At 43.7% G+C, this 20518-nt stretch overlaps 1 protein-coding gene across 1 annotated transcript; it reads right to left on the bottom strand.

Moving 5' to 3' along the window:
• Nucleotides 1-5179: 5179 nt before the first annotated feature.
• Nucleotides 5180-6486, bottom strand: LOC308334065 (E3 SUMO-protein ligase ZBED1-like; the record flags this gene model as incomplete). Its single annotated transcript, XM_080790653.1, has 3 exons — nucleotides 6082-6486; nucleotides 5578-5651; nucleotides 5180-5287 (listed from the first exon to the last, which is right to left on the bottom strand). The coding sequence occupies exons 1-3, from the start codon at nucleotides 6476-6478 to the stop codon at nucleotides 5180-5182; spliced, it is 579 nt and encodes a 192-aa protein (XP_080646779.1). The 5' UTR covers nucleotides 6479-6486.
• Between the last annotated feature and the right edge of the window lie 14032 nt (nucleotides 6487-20518).

Below are 20518 nucleotides of genomic sequence, written 5' to 3'. Positions count from 1 at the left end.
CTTGATGCCCTTCACTCCTAGCAGCTGATAAACCTGCTGCAATAGTTTTGACAGGAAGTTTGTAGCACAATCTGTAAGGACCTCTCTAGGCACCCCTACCCTTGAAAATAGTTGCAACAGACAATTGGCAATCTGTCTGGCTTTGATAGATCTGAGGGGAAATGCTTCTGGATAACGGGTGGCGTAATCACAAATAACTAGGATATATCTGTGGCCTGAGGAACTTTTTTCAAGGGGCCCCACAATATCCATGCCTATTCTGTGAAAAGGGGTGTCAATAATAGGTAATGGTTGAAGCTGTGCACGGGCTACTCCTCTAGCTGATGATAGCTGACATGTTTCACATGAAGCACAAAAGCCTTTCAACTGGGTGTACATGCCTGGCCAAACAAACCTACTGGCAATTCTATCCATGGATTTCTGAAATGCTAAGTGTCCTGCCCAGGGTATAGAGTGACCTAGCTCCATCACTTTATGTGTAAGGCTCTGTGGCAAAACTAAGGCCTCCACCTGATCCTGTAGCTGGTAGAGAATGCCATTCTTAATCACATAGCTCGCCTCTGCTAAACAGTCTGCCTTGCCCTGTTTCTCCCCCTCCACCTCTGACACTTTATCAAACCACGCGGTTAGTGTAGGGTCAGCTTGCTGCAGTGCTGCTATGTCTGATGGAATGTGAAAATTCAGTGGCTCACTGGGCTTTGCCGTTTCCTCACACTGTATCCTGGCCGTAGCCAAAACCTTTTCCCTCCTTCTCTGAGCTCTGGACTTTGGTTGCTTGACCGGGCCTGCCTTCAACTCAGCATGATAATATGGTAACTCTTCTAGAGTATTTATTTTCTTCTGATCTCTGGTTATGACCACGTTGCATGCTGTATCTGTAGGGTGGGGTTCTAGCTGCTGCTGCTGCTCAGCCTCCTCTGTGCCCTCATTGATAACCTGGTTTCTCTCTTTTGACTGCTGTATCAAGTCTAACAGTGTGGGGACATCGTTGCCAAGCACAACTGGATACGGTAATGTGGGCACTAATGTGACTGGCATGAGATAAGTCTGTCCACCTACAGTAAGATACACCTCAGCTGTGGGGTACACTTTCTGATCCCCATGAACACAACAAATGTTTGCCGTGGTGTCACTCCACAGCTCTCTAGGGACTATGCTGGACAACACCACAGACTGACAGCTGCCTGTGTCTAGAAGGGCCTCCTCTCTCTGACCGTTGACTAACACTGGTGCAGTGTGCATTTTGTCTTGAGCTGAGACTGAGTGGGTGGGTCTGGGTACTGAACATAACAAAGAAGGTTTATTCTGTCTGTTAGCAGGGCACGAGTACTGTGTATGGCCCATCTCATTACACTGATAACATCGTATGTCTGGTCTAGAACTGGGAAAAGACTTAGTGGTGTTAGGTTTACTGTAAGAACTTTGTCTGGCACTGGATTGACCTCTAGCCTGAGCTTGACCACCCCCCTTTGACTTACTGCCTCCAGTGTAGTAGTTGTCACGGCCATATGTGGGTCCTCTGCTCCCAGATCTGGCCGACAGAAAAATCTCAGCCAGTCGGGAGGCCTCTCCCGCTGACTTCGGGTCACGTTCTCGGATCCAAACCTCCATTTCTGGATCCACCATCCTCAAGAACTGCTCTAGGATCAGTAATTCTGAAATATCCTTCACAGTGGAGGTATCTGGTTTGACCCATTTCGTAAACAAGTCCTTCAACCGCACATAAAGCTCCCGTGGGGTTTCTTCCTGATGAATGTCCAGTGACCGGAACCTTCTTCTGTAGGTGTCCACTGTGATCTCATATTTAGCTAGAATCCCTTCCTTGATTTTGTCGTAGTCTTCAGAATCTGCAAAGTCCATCAGAACATAAGCACTGCGTGCCTTACCCGTGAGCAAAGGGACTAATTGAATAGCCCACTCCTCTTTTGGCCAATGACAAACAGTGGCCATCCTTTCAAAGGTTGTCAGGTAGTGTTCAATATCATCATCCTGGGTGAGTGGTATTAACCTAGGGTCTCTGTGTCGTATCTGTGGTGGTGCTGGATCGTTTCGTCGTCTGATGCTCACCCCCATATTTCTCCCACTCTCCTGGTGTTGGCTGGTTCCCGGATTCTCCTCCTCCTCCTCCTCACCAGCATCACCACGGTAGTCCCCCTCATCCTCACCATCCTCTCCTCTGTCCGCCATGTCTCTCCAGTCATTCATCTGTGCTTGCATGTGCAACACCTGCTGGTGGATCTTTTTCCATCTCTCGTCTTGGCGTTCAGCCTCTCTTTCCATCCGCTTGTCTCTAGTAGTCTGGGTGACAGCCATTGACTTCACCAGGTCACTCAACTCGTCCAGTTTGTCAGGCTTACTGGCTGCTCCGTCCTCCTGCTGGTCAATTGCTGTACTTGGCTCCCCATCATCTGGTTCCTCTTGCTGTTCTTGTTTCTTGTCCTTCTTCCTTTCCTCTGGTCTTGCTGGCCATAGTTATGTGCTATTAAAGCACCCGCCAGTCCAGAGAGGCTGGGACCACCACTGCTACCACTTGTGAGAGTGTCGAGCGGCCAAGGCAACAAATGAATGGAGACCAGTCCAGGGGCACCTTCAATAAGGCTTTATTTTTTCATCACTTTGACAGTATTATGCATCACAACCTGTCATCTCTTGAGTTCAATACAACTGACTGCTTTTTATGGTGCAGTCCATTCCCTGGTTAGCCCATACCATTCCCCAGGGGTAAACATGATATATATACAACACATACAGAATTACATTCCTCATAGTCCCTCCCAATCCCCCCTGCTCCATTTCCCACTTGGTCCCTCCCGGAACTATAAGAGGGGTGCCTATACCCAGAGGGAACTCATTTGCCCGAACACCACCCTGAGAGGAGGATGAGAATAGACAGAGGTAAGTTTAGACAGAGATTTACATTCCTTCTTTACAAGTCTTCTCCTGATACTGGTCAATTAGAAAGTATATGCTGTCCTATTTATACCTCAACTAATGTGCCTTATCTCTGCTCATTTGTAGGTGTCTGAGGAGATCCACCACTTCAGAGAATCAACAACTCAGTGTCCCCCCCTTAACTTCAATAAATGCATTTGTTACAATTTGTGTCCTTATTTACATTATACATTATACATAGAATTGGGTTAGCATCTGCATTAGGTATAGTGACGGCGTCCGCCGTCACAGACAGAAAGAGCCTCTTGAGTTCCAAACAGAAACGCCCATTCAAAAACAATGTTTATTTCACATCTACGTTCAGTAAACAGTCGGGTCAGAATCACAACATCATTAAGCGCAACTGAAGTCTGCTACACAGCGACCCAGGTATGAAGGAGATCTTCTCTGCACCACCCAGCTTTATCAACAAGAGGGCGGCCACGCTACAGAATAAGCTAATGCGCAGTCATTTACCACCTAAATCCAGTTGGCTTCAGAAACCTGTCGGCAGTTTTCCATGCGGTCATTGTACCCACTGTACCAATATTCCCAAAACAAATACATTCATTGATGTGTACACCAACTATACATCAACCATTTTCCAAATTGTAACACAACCTTCATTGTTTATCACCTCGAATGTCCCTGTGGTCGTTTCTATATAGGCAGAACCAAACGCAGATTCAAAGACAGGCTGGGAGAACACAAAACGGCTATTCGCACAAACAACCCAAACTACCCGATGGCTGTCCACTACCACGAAAAAGGGCACGGGAGCCCCTCCTCTCTGAAAGCTACAGCAATAGAAGCTACTCAAAGCGACATCAGAGGTGGTGACAGACTTAACAAACTCCTCCAAAGAGAAACATTTTGGATAGTTACTCTAAAAGCCACAACGTTTCCTGGCCTTAATGATGAAGTTGATTTCCTGCCTTTCCTCTGATGGTCCTTCATATATATATATATATATATATATATATATATATATATATATATATATTGAGATTTGGGTTACTATTTAAATGTAAATATTTACTTTATATTTTTCCCTTTGTTTTTCCCATTAATTGTCTTTTTCTTTTAACTTGGTGCTGGTCACTTTGTTTTGTTATTTTTTGATTTATTGAACATCTTTTGATGTGTAATCAACATGATATACAACACAATAATGTAACTAAAATGAAATAATTTATATGACAATGCCGATGCATTCGTTCCTGTGTTGACTTCGTGTCATTCTAACATTTCCTGATTCTACTGAAGTATGAGATGTATTCTTGATTTTCCTGCGTTCTGCTCCAGTGTAAGTTTTTGCGTCATTTCTTCATTAAATACTTTTGAAATCTGCCCTTGTTTGCTGTGACTCTGCATATGGGTTCAACTCTCTCTGCATCATTAACAACTTCACTTCTGTGCATAAAGATTTCGATGGCAAGTATCCTACACCAGAAATGAGAAAATACAACAGCTGATCAAATCATATGAAGGCTCTGTGGCAACTCTCAGCAAATATACTTCAGTCAGACAACTCAAGGAGGATGTAATATATATATTTATTGAATATAAGATAATCAATGCAATATATTTATTATGGTTTGGCGATGTATTGGATCTGCTTTTTAGGTACGGGTCAAGCGCATCAGTCCCGACCATAGGGACTCCGAATCCCCCGTACCTAAAACAGTAGATCCAAAACGACAGGTGGTAGCTGGGGTGGAGGTGGGTGAGCACTAGGGCATTAACGACTTGAGATTTTTCCCAGTCGTCTTGCCAGACAGTAAAGTTGAAGTCGTATCGATTTATCGTTTATGGCGGGGGGGGGGGGGGGGGGCGACGTTCGGCCGCGGGAAGGCCGCGGAGAAAAACCACACTTGACACACTGCTGTTCAACTTGAGCAACTTGTATTTAAAGATCTGTGTCTTTGCAACATATCACAGTATGCACTTTTCTTGAAATGTCAACCCAAAACAATAAGGACAATTAGAGGCAGAGCGCATATTATATTCAGTCAGTCAGACAGACCACATTGCTGTCATTGCTGCATGCACAAAAGACGTCAGCTTATTAGGCCTACAATAAAATAAAAAATATATGCGCTGACTGCACTGCACTCTCAACTTGAGACAACTTCAACAAATATTAAATTAAATTAAAACTCACCCAGATTATGCTTTTGAAATAAAAACGAAAATTAAATAATCCCATAAAACGGAAAATAATTAGGCCTACATTCAACATTCTATTCTATTCCTCCTCGTCGCTGCTGTCCTCTTTCACGATCTTGGCCTTGTCCTTCTGGTTTTCGTGGAGGAAGATGAGGGTATCCACGTGCTCTGGATGAAGGCTAGACCGCTGTCGGGTGATTGTATTCCCGGCCAGAGAGAACACCCTCTCACTGGGGGTGCTGGTATAGCTGGCACAGCCAAGTAACGTTGAGCGAGTTTGGCTAATCGCGGGAATTGCTCCTGGTTTCGGGACCACCACTTAAGAGGGTTATTCATTGTGGGAATGTGACGAGTCGCGAAGTAATCCTGTATCTCCTCGGCTGGAGTGGAGCGACCGCAACGCTCATCCTTCCCACTTTCAAAATGTGGACCGAAAAGTTCCTCAAAGTCACTTTCCAGTCTGGACCTTTTTATCACCGGGCGCGGAACAGCACCATCATCCCCATCTTCAGCTTGGATATTCCTCTCGTCGTCATCATCATCATTTTCACCTGCAATGAAAATGAATAACGCCGATTAGTTTACTTTTACATAACATGCAAGAATAATTGCAGCCAAATTGTATTTAGGATTGGGCCTACATTTCCATAGTCACCAAGATAATTATTATTATAGTTTAAAAAATAACGAAATAAATATAGAAATAAAACAAATTATTTTTTGTAGGCCTATAATAAATTAACAATAACATTGATAGCTTTTATGCACGCAGTAACCATTTAACCATTTTAACAGTCCGCCTATTGGTAGAACAAAGTTGAAGTCATCAATTCTAATTGGAAACACTGTTGTTTTTAATTATACATAGTAGAGCCGACTGTTATATTAACAGCATGGGCTATTGTGACAAAATAAGTAATTCTACTGGACAGAATTATTAATAGACTTATTAGACTGCACTTTAAGGCATTATAACATTACCTGCGGCAACAGGCGGCAGCTCGGCGGCGGCCTCCTCGTCTCGCAGCAGCTGATGCAGGTGGTCGCGGGCGTCATCTCTCTTGCTGTCTGGGAGGAACTGCAGATGGTGGAAGCGGGGATCTAGCTGACAGGCAATGATGGGAATTGACTCTGCCAGGCCATCGGACTCGAGTTTGAAGCGAGTTACCAGTTGTTTTTTAACAGTGGTTTTGAAGTGGCGGATCGCACCCAGGTCCTCTTCCTTGACACAGAGGGTTTGGTTGACGGTGTTGAAAATCACGGGATAGAGGAAGGACAGGCCAACATGCAACTCGCCACACATCAGTTTGGTAGCCTTTGCCAGGGGAGATAACACAGGAATGAGTTGCTCTATCAGCTCCCAATGTGATGCTCGCATCGCGAGGGCCTTGGCTAAACTTGGCTTTGTCACAGACTCATCTGCCAGGACAGACTGGACGGGGATCCTTTGCTCGTGTAAGCGTTCAAGCATCATGAAAGTGGAGTTCCACCGAACCGCACAGTCATTTTGGAGTTTATTTTTTTTGGGCATTTTGAGGTCATGCTGTTTTGCCTTCAGAGCGCAAGTTGCCGTCGATGAATGGCGAAAATGACTCACGACACGTTTCGCCAGCTCCACGGACTTGGCGATTTCAGGTAGGACTAATCCAGCTTTTATTGCCAACTGTAGAGTGTGCCCTGCACATCCGAGGTCTGTTGGCGACAGCTCACACATCTCCAAGGCCAGGTTCATGTTTGAGGCATTATCGTGCACCGTACAAAACGCCTGTATGTCCCACTCTTTGATTATTGCAGACAGGCGAGCAGAGATGTTGGTAGCTGTGTGTCGCTCTGTCATGAGGGAGGTAGTCAGGACTCTGGCTGTCATGGTCCACTCATTTGTAATGTAATGGGCCGTTACCGTGATGTAGGGTCCATGGTTGAGGACGTCCACAGGTCCGTTGTCAGCGACACACTCCTGCCTTTCATCTCCTCTTTAATGCTGGCTCGCACGGAGTCACTCTCTCGGTTGATATTAGCCCACAGAGTTTTGTGGCACGGGGCTGTGTATTCCGGTTCAAAAAATTTCAGCATCGCTTTGAAGCCTCTCCCTTGCGCTATACACAAAGGTCTGGTGTCTTGGACGATTACATCTATAATTAAACCTGTGATATCCCGTTTTCTTTGGTCTGATAGAGGCTTTTTGGCGTAACTGCTCATTGACGTCTGCACTGGGCGACTAGTATCCCCCTTACCGGCATGCTTGTTTTTGAGATGGCCGAGCATAACGCTTGTGTTCTTGTGGTACACATAGGTCGCCTTACAGAGTGTACAGGACACCGTTTGTTTTTCTTCATCTAATGTGAAGTATTTCCACACGTGTGACCATCTATTTGTCGGGGTCTGCGAGCTGGTTTCCCCTGCATTCTCTCTCTCCGCCATTGTTGTTTTCGTCTTGACACCTTTCTCCTTATTTTTCCCTCCACCGTGCTAAGTTCCGCCCTCTGTGTTTAAGTTTTCCCTCCACTGTGCTAAGTTCCGCCCTCTGTGTTTACGCATGAGGTGATTATTGGTAAAGCCAGGACACACTATCAGGGTAAGCCAATCAGGTTTTGCATTCCGTGTCCCACACACACAATCGCATGAAAAAAGGGGAGGAGAAAAACAAAAAAAAAAGCTCAACTTTCGACTCGCGCTGCTGCGAGTCGACTCGTGATAATTTATCGATAAATCGATAAATCGATTTTTTGATGAATGCCCTAGTGAGCACGCACTTGTATACAGCAGCGCACAGTATACAATAAAGCATTAGCAAGTAAGCAAGCAGAATGAGCGCAAGTTGTATGACAGCAGCAGTGGGCAAACAAGAAGGCAGAGGAATGCAAACCTCTGGTTCAAGTAGCCGGTATGAGAGATGGGGTGAGCTGTGATTGGCTGAGTGAATCATGTGGATGATGCTGTGGTGGCCCAATTAACGGCCGGCGCGCTGACTGAGGTTCCCTGACTGAATCCCCCAAACAGCGCAAAACAGAGGGAGGGCAGAATCCATTTTGCCGGCCCGGCCTGCCGGTCGGTAAAACAGGGTCGGCCGATGGTTAAAAGGGCCGGCCGGTGGTTAAAGGGTCGGCCGGTGGTTAAAAGGGTCGGCCGGTGGTTAAAGGGTCGGCCGGTGGTTAAAGGGTCGGCCGGTGGTTAAAAGGGTCGGCCGGTGGTTAAAGGGTCGGCCGGTGGTTAAAGGGTCGGCCGGTGGTTAAAAGGGTCGGCCGGTGGTTAAAAGGGTCCTAATCCTAATGTGAACACCACAAAAAGAGCTAACCAAGAGATAGCATCGAGGGGTCAATGCTGTTGTCTTGGCTAGCGGCCTAGCCTAGCTAAACCACAGTCTTCTATGCCATTAAAACACACACACACACACACACACACACACACACACACACACACACACACACACACACACACACAATATAAGGTATCTAAATATAATCAAATAGTTATACCTCTGTCTGTTGGTAAGCCAAGTCTGGGTGGGGAGACTCCTTGTTAGCGCGAATTGAGGTTACAACAATAGCTCCGGTCGGGAAGGAAATTAAGCTAGCGCATAAGCAGAAGTAACACTATGGTCATTCATGAACGGACGCGACAAACCCGAAAATATAATAAATGCTAAATATAATCTGAACCCATCATTTTTTTTTAAATAAAACACTGTGTCCAACTTTTGACGCGGGAAAACTGGGCACTTGCCAACTGGGGCCAGAAAGAAGTTACACACAAGAGATAAATAAATAAATGTCATAAATTAACTAATTAAGTACCGTAATTAACGTACCAACCAAACTTTTTACCAAAAGAAGCGTGAGGTTCCAGTCCAAAGGTAACACACATGCAGCCTGACCTGTCCTATTTCTAAACGTGCGGGCGGAGAGATTCTTTAATGGCGGACTTAAGGCTTTTTTTACACCAATGTGCGCATGTCCGCAAATGACGGGGAAAATCCCTGTACTCATAGGCCCCTCCTCGGCTATCGGGGGAAATTGGGAACGATACAATGACATAATATGGAACATTCCCATCAAAAGACGAGCTTTTCTTACAGTGTACAGTAGCTACACCATGCACATGATGAGTCATAGCTCTGGCCTTTGCCCATTTCTTAAATATTTGTAAATATATTTCATCACTCTATTAAATTGCTCATATTTCATGTAGGATATGACCGCTACAACACTACCTCTTAGTCTACTGCACTGATAGACACAGAGTAATTGCATCACTCAGGGTGTTTGGTGTGTAACAATGTACAGTACACCTCTGAAGATAAAGATTTAATTGCGCAACAAATGCATTTAGCCTGTCAGGCGCATGTACTGCATTTCAATCTTTCCTTCAGACTTTTTAAGATGTTCTGTGTAAACGGTTTCCATCATTGTATGGTTATTTACATTACGTTTCATGTCAATGTCTCCTGCATCACTGTCTCTAGTGTATTGCTGCTTACCACTGCACTGCTACAGCTATGGAAATAAAACAATGCTGTCTAAAAACATGCATACACTAAACTTCAATCCACCAATCTCAAGTTGCCACATTATCTTTTGTTTGTATTTATATTTACTTACATCCTACAAGTGATCATTTGACTTCATCACTTTGTTTAATAGGCTACACTTCTTGCTAGTCTACTGTATGTATTTACGGTTTCACAACAAGCATGTAGAAAGGCAGGAAACCACCACAAACGAGTGAGGAACAAAACCACATCCCCAGCACCCAGGCTAGATCTCAGAAAGATAATAGGCTACCGCCACAATGACCTGTTTTCCATCACGTATGTGACACCATCTTGTCACACACGTCCAGTGCACCCTCGCAGGAGTGTGTGCGTGCATAGCCATTGTGGCTATAGTTAATATCACATCATTTTATCATATGTTTTGTTATTGTTATCTATGCTACTGCATTGTCTGAAGGAAGTCAGACAAAAATACGTTTTACTCTTATGTAAAGGAAACCTATCTATCTATCTATCTATCTATCTATCTATCTATCTATCTATCTATCTATCTATCTATCTATCTATCTATCTATCTATCTATACAAGATGTAACTAAAAAGGACAACCTTGAATCATTATATGAACATGTGAGATTTTAAACATGGCACAACATGGAATGATAATACCGTTGATATGCTACCCTGTGCACCCTGCATTTGATTGTTTATTTGGATCCACATTAGCCTTGGTAGCAGCTACTCTTCCTGGGGGGCACACAAACACATGTAGGCTATCAGTGTTGTTAAATGTTTCACATTTATTGCTATTTTTTGAAAATAGCTGCATGATCTACACAAGCACACAATCTTTCACAGTGTGACACGTTGTGAGCTTGAAGATCGGCTGTTTGGAACTAGCCGAATGTAAAGGGTTAAAGTGGTGAAACTGGTTGTAATGTTATATTAATACATTTGGCCGGGGACCCCCTAGAAGCCCCTCAAGGACCCCTGGGTGTCCCTGGACCACACTTTGAGAACCACTGGTGTAGATCTTTAGATACTTGGATAATAATAATATCCCAAGTGTGTGTGCATGACCTCGCTCAAGATGTGAGATGGGTAAGTGGGATGGGTAAGTGAGATGGGTAAGTGGGATGGGTAAGTGAGATGGGTAAGTGGGATGGGTAAGTGGTTTCCATTCTACTGACCCACGCAGACTGTCAAGACAGTTAAGACCAACACCCAGAACAGACTTCAAAAGGTCTAAGGTCATGGCCAAAATGACATAATCATTATTTATTATCTCTGGAATGGAGAGACCTGTAACAAGAATGGTACTTTATGAATGAGCATGGAGTGACCCTGAGTCCAATCATGGAAGGTGTCAATTTAATGCAAATGTGTTGATTTCTACTTTGATTAAGAAAAGGAATATCGTTGGACCTGCAAGGAATTAACTCACTTATTTTTCTCAGCCTCTCTTCCGAAAAAGAGGAAGTTAGAGCAATTTACTAAAGAAGGAGTTTTAAAAAACACACTGAGCTCATGGCATGATGACGTGAACTCCCCCCCCCCCCCGGCCCCCACCCACCTCTCTCTCTCTCTCTCTCCCCCTCTCTCTCTCTCCCCCTCTCTCTCTCTCTCTCTCTCTCTCTCTCTCTCTCTCTCTCTCTCTATTACTTCACCATGAACAGGAAGTAGAAGGTTTTTCAGAGCCATTCAAGAGAAGATGAAACTACCCACCGTGGCCTTCGTTCTCCTCTGTGAGTAACTATTTATTATAATAAGTCTGTTATAACTCCCCTATTACTGGTAGCTCTACTATTATTAAGCTGATGAACACATTCAATCTGCACTAAGCTTACTCTTCTCCCCCGGATTTGAACCCAGTTTCCTGCAAGTGCTGAAATGTTTTACCATTGAGCTAATAGAGTGTGCTAGGTCAAAATTCAGATCCTGTGACGGGGTGAGACAAACAAAATCTCAATAGAAGAGCAAAAAGAGGAGACTAAATACAACCACCTCAATTATATGTGACAATATTTGACTGAGAGACTGCCATCAAGCAAATTACTTTTTTTTCTTTAATATATTTTTTATCCCACGATTTTGTAACCCATTTTTCACCCCTGTGTCAATCATCTAATGTGATCCTGGGCTCTACACACCCTCCACCAACCTGGTCCCCATATATGGGGGACAAGGGGAGAGCAACGGACTTGAACTCATGCTTAATTCATGCCTGAGTGTCCAAGTTGCTCCTTTACACCTGACAGGGGGGAGTTTCCCTGGTTGGACGTAGCGCGTGGAAGGAACACATTATTCCAACCAGTTCCTTTCCCCTCCATCAGGCGCCTCGGCTGGCCAGGGGGAGGTAGTTTAGAGTCCAGGATTACTGCATGTTTTTTGTGAGGGTACCTATACCCTAGAGCTAAATTCCAAAACCCAAAATCTCGGGCACTCGCTCACTCCCACTCGGTCACTCGGGGTCATTCCAGCGTGACCCGGAAATGGTTAACGTTCCGATTGTTAAAGTGCTCCATCGAGGAGTGTACATGTTTTTTTTCCTTCTCCAGTGACATAAGTCCGCCTCCTCCACGTGTGGCACAGAAAACACTGCTTGAAACCCGATACATGCACCCCCCCCCCCCCCCATCCACCGGCCGGCTGAGTCGCTGACCCAACACACACATGCACGCACTGTGCCTACATATGTGAAAGTGAAAGGACCACAACAAGCCACTGGCTTTATTGCGCTGTGTGATATAAGCATAATAAAAGTAGGATATATAAATCAGGCCGGCTATATTGTGCGCACCTCAAAAGCTATAGTTAATTTATCTCTGTGCATGCCTGAATGCACAGACTGCTATGAATGACGGTGACAAAAATGTATTAATTTATATGTGGACTGAACTGAATATGTAAGTCAGAGAGACTATACCTAATTCCTGTTATAGTGTCCGTTATTTGCAAAGACCGTCGGAGGAGGACTGACTGTCAGGAGGGGGTGGGGATTTATACCTGCGCATCCTGGCGCTTATTCACTATTTCAGGAATAAATAGCCTTGCCTTGCACATGTTACCAATACATACACATTGGCCTCGGTTACATGCACAAAATGATGAATTGTCTATTCTGTAGAGACTGTACGGCTCTGTTCGGAGTTCCAGTGATCCAGCTGTGTGACACTGTATTGTTCCACCACTTTTGCTTTGGCAATGTAAACGTATGTTTTCCCATGCCAATAGAGCCCTTTGAATTTAATTGAATTGATACACGTCATTAGTGATCGCGGAATGTGCCGTCGCTTTGAAATGACAGCTTAGTACAATCCGATTCTAGAGGAAAATTCGACCACCACTCTGTCCTCGCATCGAATCCTCTCCTCCTCCTCTCCTCCTCGCTGGGGGCGGAGCCGAGGAGCGAGTGGAGGACGCGAGGAGAGTGAGCGAGTGTGAAAGTTGCGGTATTGGAATTTAGCTTACCCTAGGGGACACGGGGAGAACATGCAAACTCCACACAGAAAGGCCCTTTCGCCAACCCCGCCTCGGGTATGGGCACTGATGACACGGAGGAGGAAACACGCCGCCATCACCCACAGCGTCCGGAACGGGAATCGAACCCAGAACCTTCTAGCTGTGACAGCACTACCAACTGTACCACCGTGCCCCTTTTTTTTTTTTTTTTAGGGATAATTAAAATGCAGATATTTATGCAAAGTTTGATATTGACAATCATCAATTTATTTATTTTCAGTGAGCAGCTTCCTCTCCTGTGGATTCAGTGAAGGTGAAGATTCATTTATTGTATCTATTCACTCATCTTCACTCAGTAAATATCATATTTACACCTGTCACACACTCGTCTTGTCATGTTTTCTAATCTATTAAATCGTACCTGTAAATCTAAACATTTCGCTGTGATTTGTTTGAAGCTTTTGGTTTAATTCTACTTGTGTGTTTGTGTTACAGAGACACCACGAGGTGTTCTGAGCGTGCATCCCATCCCAGCATTCACTGGAGAGACTGTTACATTCACATGTGACATGGGAGAAGCGGATGATGACTGGGAATATTACTTATCTAAAAATGGTCTCCCTTTCAGCTCCTCTGATCAGAATCATTTTGCATTGCAAGCAGAGCCAGATATATACCAGTGTCACGTTGCCGATAAAACAACTAAAGTGTTTAAAAGACAAAGCAATTCAGTAACTTTGAATGTATCAGGTAAGTTATATCCTCACCCTTACTCCACACCACTCACACTTTAATTATGGTTCTGTATCCATAAAGACTGTGCAAAATGGGACTTGATAATCTGCTATTATTATTTATTTATTAACCTAGTTTAACAGACCATATTTGTTGTGTGTCTATTTCTTGGTGTAATGTTTTCTTTTCGGTGTAAGATGTTCTTCGATTCTAGCAGATCTACGTTATAATTATTTCCTTTATGTAAGACTCTTTGCAGCGATATGTGTGTGGCGAGTCTTTTTCTAAATATAAAAACATCTAAATTGATCTAATATGTTTATTTCAGCATCACCTAGAGAACTTTAGCTAACTTGCCATATTTGTTATATTTTTTTAAGATCATAGGATCGCCCATGACAGTCCATTTATTTAGGAATCTTTGGCTCATATAACTAATTTTGCGCTAGTGTCAATGCAATGCAACATATGGATAAAAAAACAAAACAATGTTTAGGTACATTGTAGCCTATTTTGAGAGAGGCACTTCCGTGCGCTTATAGGAAACATCCATAACATAGGGCACCCTTCACAGCAGACCGCACGTAAGGAACTCACGCTATGAAGGCTCTCTTTGGGAAACTTGGACATTATGCTTAAGATCGTTTACAACACTAATATGTTTATTCATTGTGGTTTGTGTGTGTGTTTTGTTAAATATCCGTCTTTCCAAAGTTTATTTCATTTTTCCAATTCTAGCAGTTAAGAGAAATACTGAGACTCACCAATAATGTTTTTCTGTCATAACAGCTAAACCAACAACTACACTGGCGTCAGTCAGAACCAGTGTACTGACATCAAATACAGTGAGTCTCACCTGTACTGTGGAAGACAGTACAGCTTCATGGAACATGTACTGGTACAGAGACAACAAAGAGTCTGAACCAGTGAAGGAGGTGACAAGAGAGACAACCTACGTATTCAGAGCATCCAGATTCTCAGAGAGTGCAACCTACTGGTGTCGAGGAGGGAGAGGAGACCCACCATACTACACACAGTACAGCAACCCTGTTAATATCACTGTGTCTGGTGAGTTATAGACAATCTATAGATCACTATAACACTATAATATGATACAGTAGCTTACAACCAAGCAATCTGAATGGTAGAAAATAAGGCTCTCCAGCTGCGCTAAAATGAGCATGACAGAACAGAACAACACCTAACTCAAATGAAAGATTTGAGAATTACCTAATCACAGTGTAGTGGTTAGACTAGAGCATAATGCCTTTCATGTGGAAGGTTGTGGGTTGCCTGGGGTCGACGTCAGTGAGGGCATGCGATCACAACGGGTTCCTAACGCCAAATCAAATGGGTTCAGATCTGAGCCAAGTCTCCTGAGGAGCGGCATGACACTCGTTAGAAATATAGAAGAGTTGGTGCCTGTCAGCGAAGATTGTTAAGAGTTACACTACTATAAATAAAATAAAATAAACGTTGATGTTATTAGCCACGTTAATCAATAAAAATCACTCAACTCAACTGTGTGTGTGTGTGTGTGTGTGTGTGTGTGTGTGTGTGTGTGTGTGTGTGTGCGTGTGCGTGTGCGCGCGTGCATGCGTGCGTGTGTGCACTTGTTCTACAGAGGCACCTGTTCCTGATCTCAGCAAACACTGGCCTGAGACGTACATCGGAGAGACTCTTACTCTGGAGTGTACGCTACCAGGAAGTGCTTCTGACTGGACATACACATGGTTCACATCGTTGAAGGATAGAGTTGTGTTTTACAGTGAAAACTCTGAATACATTTCTGGTCCTTCTGAGAATCCCAGTGGTGAATACCAGTGTGTAGGTCAACGCAAAACAGACCAACACTTTTCCAAACGCAGCAAAACGATCACAGTGTCTTTAACAGGTAAGTACCTTGCTTGGGACTAGTATTCTAGACTCTGAATAGCAGGTCTTTGTCATGTATCTCACTATCAGGGTTCCCACACATTTCTACCAATGAATTTCCAAAATTGTTTCCAGAATATTTAACCCATTTCCAGGCCTATTTATATAACAATCATTCAGCACAATAATGAGTCGATCTTATTCCTATAGGCTATGTGCAATGGCCAAATACAAGAAGTGTAGCAAAAATATAGCATAGAATATATATAATTCCATTCCAACCCACTGAGCACTAGACGTCTTTTAAACCTCTGTCTAATTTCCATACTTCGGATTAGCCCAGCTAGATTGGATCTAATACTGTCTATTTTTTTAGACCGAGTTAATGTAATCCATATCATTTTGTGCAAATTTCTTATGGGCATTATGATGACGCTGCAGCACATTGTGAGCCTGTAGATCTGTTATTTCTGTCACGTCTGGTAAACATTAGGCTGCAATCACACAGCCCGACGACTTAATACATTTTTAGATTAATGTTATACATGTGTTGGAAAATGTTTTTAAATCAATCAAAAATTTAACTAAATCAATAGCCAAAAACAATGCATATCCGAATACTTTTTCCACAGTAATTTTGATAAATTCCAAAACTTTTCCACAACCTTTTTTTTGTCTTCTAATTAAAAAATATGTGGAACCCTGCACTATTCAAATCTCTGAATGTGTCATAACCTACTGTGTATTTATGTAGTCAATTTACATTTCAGTTAAAAGCCATTCACACTCCATTATGTCCATTATGTCCTAATGTGAACAACAGATCAACCAAAGGCCACACTGACAGCTGTGCAGACAGTCATCCCAGCAGGGGGCAGTTTTGCACTGAACTGCTCTGTGGAGGGTTCTGGATGGAACTATGAGTACCAACATAACGACTCACTGATCATGCAGGATGCTGTTGACTACTCTGACTCTACTGGACCAATCACAGTGTCCGAGGGAGGAGTCTACAGGTGCAGAGGAGGGAGAGGAGACCCAGTTTACTATTCTCAGTTCAGTGATGCAATCACCATGATCACAACTGTGTTGAGTGAGTAATTATCTCTGCCAGGCTGACCGGTCGGGGTCTCAGGAGGCGGAGATTATATGTGTTCATCCCCGTCCGTGTGTCCGTCTGTCTGTCTGTGAGCAGCTAGTCTTGGACACCAATGGCCCGATCAGTGTCATAATTTCCTTGCACACTCCCCAGTATAGGCTACCAAGTTGCAGGTATACCAAGGTTTTGGCCTAATACTTTTTTATTTAGTCGTTATGCCAATTAATTCCTTCTCCACAAACATTCCTGTGTCTTCACTGCTTTTGTATCCTACTCGCTCACCTGCCAGTGAGGAGCCCCCACTGGGAGGACCTAAAATGCTACAAAAAGTGTATTGCAGAAATATAATTTATTATCAGTATCACCAACAAATGACAATGACCATCAAAAGGAACAGAGTCCTCTGTATGTAGTAGGTCTGGTTGGAGGAGCTCTGCTTGTGATACTACTGACCATCCTGGTGGTGGCGCTGCTGTGGAGATACACAGGTGACAACTACTACATTACATTACATGATTACATCTTTACATGGATTACCTCTAGATTACATTAGAAGGATTGTATCTAGATTACAATGATTGAGATGATAATTAGAAGGTTTAAATACTTGTTTTATAAGGTGTTGTTTTTTATTTACAGGTCCATGTGGTGTCAGGTGAGTACTACTAAGTATTACTCTGTCTACTCATCAACATGACCGCAGTAATAGATTACATCATCTTTTATACTCCATTACTGCTGATAAATATGGATATTTTAATTGCAGACCCGCTCAGCCTCAGGGAACCAATCGGAGCCCAGCTACAAACACGACGACCAATCAGAGTGTGTCTCCTGATGATGTGTACTGCCCACTGCAGCACGGTCAGTCTTTCAACCAATCACGTTCATTAAGGACACTTGCATCTACTTTGAATATCAATTAATGTCTAACTTCAAATAAAATACATCTTCATTCTTTAGACATTTTAAAGTCCTTTTTTGTTTATTCCTCATAATTAACTAAAATAGAAATCAATGCTGAAATAACTACATTAAAGCATGTTATTTACTTTTAGGCGACACAAGCGTCTATGGAGTGATAAACCAGCCTGATGATGACTATGAAAATGGTACAGTCCAAACATCCAATCCAATGATTTAAATCTAGTTTCATTTAGTGTTATTGTGGAACATTCATGTTAGGAGAGTCAATTAATTGTTCAGATTAAATAGATTCATTAGAAACATGTTTTCCAAGTATGAAATGACCCAGATTGGGTTAACATGAAGAAGAAAGTGACTAAACAATAATTATTGCTGCATGTTTTCAGTTGTTTCAACTATTGATGTTATAATGTATTGTTTTTAATCCACAGATCCAGTTTATGTCAGGTAGGTACAGTATTGATATCTGTATATTCATCATCATGACAGCAGTGGATTACATCTTGGTTTATTCTTCATCACTGATACATATTTATATTTTAATTAACAGAGTTATTGAGTCTCAGGGAACCTATCAGGCCTCAGCTGCAGTCGACCAGGCGACCAATCAAAGAGGAGATCCAGCTGCCCACTGCAGTAAGGTCAGTCTTTGAACCAATCATGTTCATTAACCCATTAACCCATTCTGACCTGAGATCAGATTCTAAAAATGTCTTCTACATCCTGACAGTTTTCTGAGAAAGCTATGTTTCTATGTCAGTCGTTCTTCGATTTTTCAAAAATAGCAGACAGTGGCGTGCTATGAGCTTGTAGATCTGCTATTTTTCAATAGCTAAAGCATAGCATAATGCCAACACCAAAAGGGGTTCCCGCCCAAAATGGGTTAACCCATTAAGACCTGAGGTTGTTTCCACAAAATGCGTTCTAGACCAGTAGTTATTCGTGCCAAGGACCCCCTAATTTGGCTACGGACCGCCCTATCTGAAAACCGGCCTAGCCACCCGGTTGGCTGCACTCTGGGAGAACAGTGCAATGTTTTTTTTTTGAAAAGCACTTCCCGACCGGTTCTGAATATCTAGCAGGTTTGATATTTGGCTCTCTCACCGACTGGACATCATACAGTATGAACTGGGTTGCGACCGCGTCCCTAGAAATCCTGTATTACAGCCAATGAGACAACTTCACAAGACAGCTGCATGTGCTCGCTGCTCACAGCCACTATCTGTCTGTCAGTCTGTCTGTCTGTCGACTGTAGGCAGCAGGCTATATGATCAGATCATGATAATATCTTTATTCCTTGGGTAAATCCCTGTGTTGCACATAATGGTAGCTATAGCCTGCACCCAACATTGCTGTTACACACTTGAATAATGTTGATATTGAAGCCGCATCAAACTGCTGCAAACTTTTGGACCTTGTGCGCTCTGTTTGTGTGTGTGTGTGTGTGTGTGTGTGTGTGTGTGTGTGTGTGTGTGTGTGTGTGGCGCGCGCACACACGCACATACGGAGAGAGACAGCATTATTTAAAGAAAATCAAGATTTTACGCCCTGCCTCGCTATAGTGCATGTAGGCTACGCTATCACAAACATTTCACCCCTGTGTGTATGCATGCAGAGAGAGAGAGAGAGAGGGGCGTCCTGTCGGTGTTGGTCTCTCTCGGGTCTTAATTGCGCTTGTATGGCACCCAGCTGCATGTACGTGAGATGTCAAAATGAATTTAAATAAAAAACAAATGATGTAGCCTATATGTATCAGGTCTGGATCGCATCTTGGTGAACTCTAGCAGTGTGTGATGCCTAGTTGGCGACCAATCGTTTAGTGTGAAAGCCACACAGATATAATGACAGTCGATTTTAAAAAAAGGACTCCTGTAGTGTAGTGAAATACATAAGGATCTGATGACTCGCCGACAACTTTAAAACTCCTACAGTGTGTGGAGTGTGTCAGGTCTCACCTCAGGGGGAGGGGCGAGTTACCATGACAACCAGGCACGCCCACGGCCGTGTCATAGACTCAGTGTACTATCCCAGAGCAATTCTAAATCAGCTGCGCCTCATTCCGGCCGCCGCCCTGGTTAGCAATTAAGGACAGCCGCAGCCTGTCAGCCGCGCCCTTTATAAACAACCTGCGCACCTAGCAGTATCAGATCCCTGCTACACACAGACGCTCGCGCAGCATATGCCGTCCACTCGGCGTTGGATGGCTTGTAGGAGTGGGGCTGGAAGCACACGCAGGAGCGTGTGCCCCCCATAGACAAATATACACGGAGAGCCGCATACATGCTGGAGACCCACCTGGCTCGTATCGGGGACGAGTGCGGAGACGGGACCCTCGTATGGAAACGGCAGCTCAACAGCTCCACAAGGTCGCAGTAAGACAAACCGTTCACTATCTATCACCCGTGTTATTAAGAAGAGGCACTCATAGTGGCAAATGAGCAGCTAAGGATAATAACGAAGATTGTGAATGAAGGAAGTCACCCTGTCGATGCTAAATGAAGACTGTGAATGAAGAGTGTCACCGTGGTGTTGTACACTGAAGATTGTTGAATGAAGATAACCCCGTAGAGACTAATGGAAGCTAGCAGGCTCTAGATAAAGTGTCACGTCCACCCTGTGAAAGAAGACAGGCCCGTGTTATGTTTATTTCACCCTTTGAAGAGACTTTAAGTTGGCTTGCGCCGCCAGGCCCGGTGAAAGAAGACCGTTAGAAACTAGAGCGCTTACTTTGTGTTAACCCCCTGACTGCCGTTGTCGTACCGACACGGCCACCCAGTAGATAGAGAGAAATAAGAATATAAATGCTTGTGTATCTTCCTGTTGGCCGAG

This window comes from Protomyctophum bolini, assembly GCF_963924005.1.
Source record: "Protomyctophum bolini genome assembly, chromosome: 19".
NCBI lineage: Eukaryota > Metazoa > Chordata > Actinopteri > Myctophiformes > Myctophidae > Protomyctophum > Protomyctophum bolini.
Note: the sequence above shows the minus strand (reverse complement) of the source record. Positions and strands in the feature narration are given on the sequence as shown.